Source organism: Aplysia californica, unplaced genomic scaffold (genome assembly GCF_000002075.1).
Source record: "Aplysia californica isolate F4 #8 unplaced genomic scaffold, AplCal3.0 scaffold01104, whole genome shotgun sequence".
NCBI classification, from domain to species: Eukaryota; Metazoa; Mollusca; class Gastropoda; order Aplysiida; family Aplysiidae; genus Aplysia; species Aplysia californica.
The window spans coordinates 116,881-118,924 of record NW_004798374.1 but is presented as its reverse complement, the minus strand read 5'-3'; the positions used below and the strand labels follow the sequence as shown (position 1 = coordinate 118,924).

Here is a 2,044-nt window from a genome sequence, read left to right as displayed (position 1 = left end):
CAACACTCTACACACACAACCACAAACTTTGCAACACTCTACACACACAACCACAAACTTTGCAACACTCTACACACATAAACGTTGCAACACTCTACACACACAACCACAAACGTTGCAACACTCTACACACATAACCACAAACGTTGCAACACTCTACACACACAACCACAAACGTTGCAACACTCTACACACATAACCACAAACGTTGCAACACTCTACACACACAACCACAAACTTTGCAACACTCTACACACATAAACGTTGCAACACTCTACACACACAACCACAAACGTTGCAACACTCTACACACACACAATAAGGAAAAGCCACTCTTAAGTACACTGTGAAGTCATTAATTCCTCATCTGAATTCACAACATCTTTAGAGTACAATAATGCTGCCAAACACACTCCTCTCACAATAAGCAAAAAGAATTCATACTATGAAATATAACAGCGAAAAATCGACTCCCTTACCATATCTAAAACAATACCCAAAAAAAATAAATTTATAAAAATTTGCCTACTTTGTGGAGTCAAAAAAAAGGGTTGCTAATCATCCATTTCCATGAACATCTGAGCTGACATCAGCAACAGTTTCTCCTACCTTGTTTCAGACCCACAATCAATAAGTGAGACATGAACATCTGAGCTGACATCAGCAACAGTTTCTCCTACCTTGTTTCAGACACACAATAAGTGAAATCTGCCACTACTAGGGCCAACTTTATGCCCAACGTGTACATTTATTTTAGCGTGTAATACAAAAACCTAACAACTATTCTAAAAACCCTAACCCATAACCCCTAACCCCTAACCCCTAACACAAAATCAAAAACACTTAGCATCTAATCCAAAACACTAACCTGTAATCCCTAAACACCAAACACTAACCCATGATACACAAACTTAACAACTAATCCAAAACCCTAACCCCTAAACCCTAACCCCTAACAAAAATTAAAAAACACTTAGCAACTAATTCAAAACACTAACCCCTAACCCCTAAACCCCAAACACTAACCTATAATACAAAAACTTAACAACTAATCCCAAACCCTAACCCCTAACCCCTAACCCCTAAACCCTAACTCAAATTCAAAACACTCAGCAACTAATTCAAAACACTAACCCCTAACCCCTAAACCCCAAACACTAACCTATAATACAAAAACTTAACAACTAATCCAAAACCCTAACCCCTAACCCCTAACTTCATGTGAGTGCGACCTACTTTATGTGAGTGCGACCTACTTCATGTGAGTGTCACCTACTTTATGTGAGAGCGACCTACTTTATGTGAGTGTCACCTACTTTCTCTTCCAGGGCGGCCAAGTCTCTCTCCACCCCCTCATGCTTCCTCTGCAGAGCCTGCACACTGGCCAGGTCGCGGCCGTAGTCGTCGGTGGACAGAACCACGTCCTTCTCCTGGATCCACGAGATTGTCTCGTCCGCATCCCTGCCACGGGACACCAAAAACATACAGGGATCACATGAGACAGACATCGTGTATACATGCTGCACTTTCATGAGGCACTTTCATGGTTTCATGAGGCACTTTCATGGTTTCATGGGGCACTTTCATGGGGCACTTTCATGGGGCACTCAGATTACATCATTTTGAGACATCGTTAAAAATACACTTTATATCGACAAAACTGGAATTTTTTGGACCACTGCATTACTTTTGCAAATACTTGTGTATTTATGGACCCATTTCAATCATTTTTTGCACATGCATAAAACCCAACATTTTTGGTGATATAAAAATGTGATCCATCATTTCCAGCTTTTTTTCCATAAAATATCTTTAAAGCCCCTGTCAACTATGAAAGTGAGACAGTGTGTTGACACACAGACACCTGTAAGTCTCAATAGGTGAGACAGTGTGTTGACACACAGACACCTGTAAATCTCAGTGCGTGTAACAGTGTGTTGACACACAGACACCTGCAGGTCTCAGTGCGTGTAACAGTGTGTTGACACACAGACACCTGTAAGTCTCAGTGCGTGTAACAGTGTGTTGACACACTTCACTGTAC

At 41.0% G+C, this 2,044-nt stretch overlaps 1 protein-coding gene across 1 annotated transcript in view; it reads right to left on the bottom strand.

The window, feature by feature from the left end:
- The window catches only part of LOC101860938 (spectrin alpha chain-like), a 66,911-nt gene that overhangs the window by 55,969 nt on the left and 8,898 nt on the right, over window positions 1–2,044 (bottom strand). Inside the window, 1 exon segment of the mRNA XM_035973290.1 lies at window positions 1,317–1,461. Within this exon segment, the coding sequence (XP_035829183.1) occupies window positions 1,317–1,461 (145 nt within the window).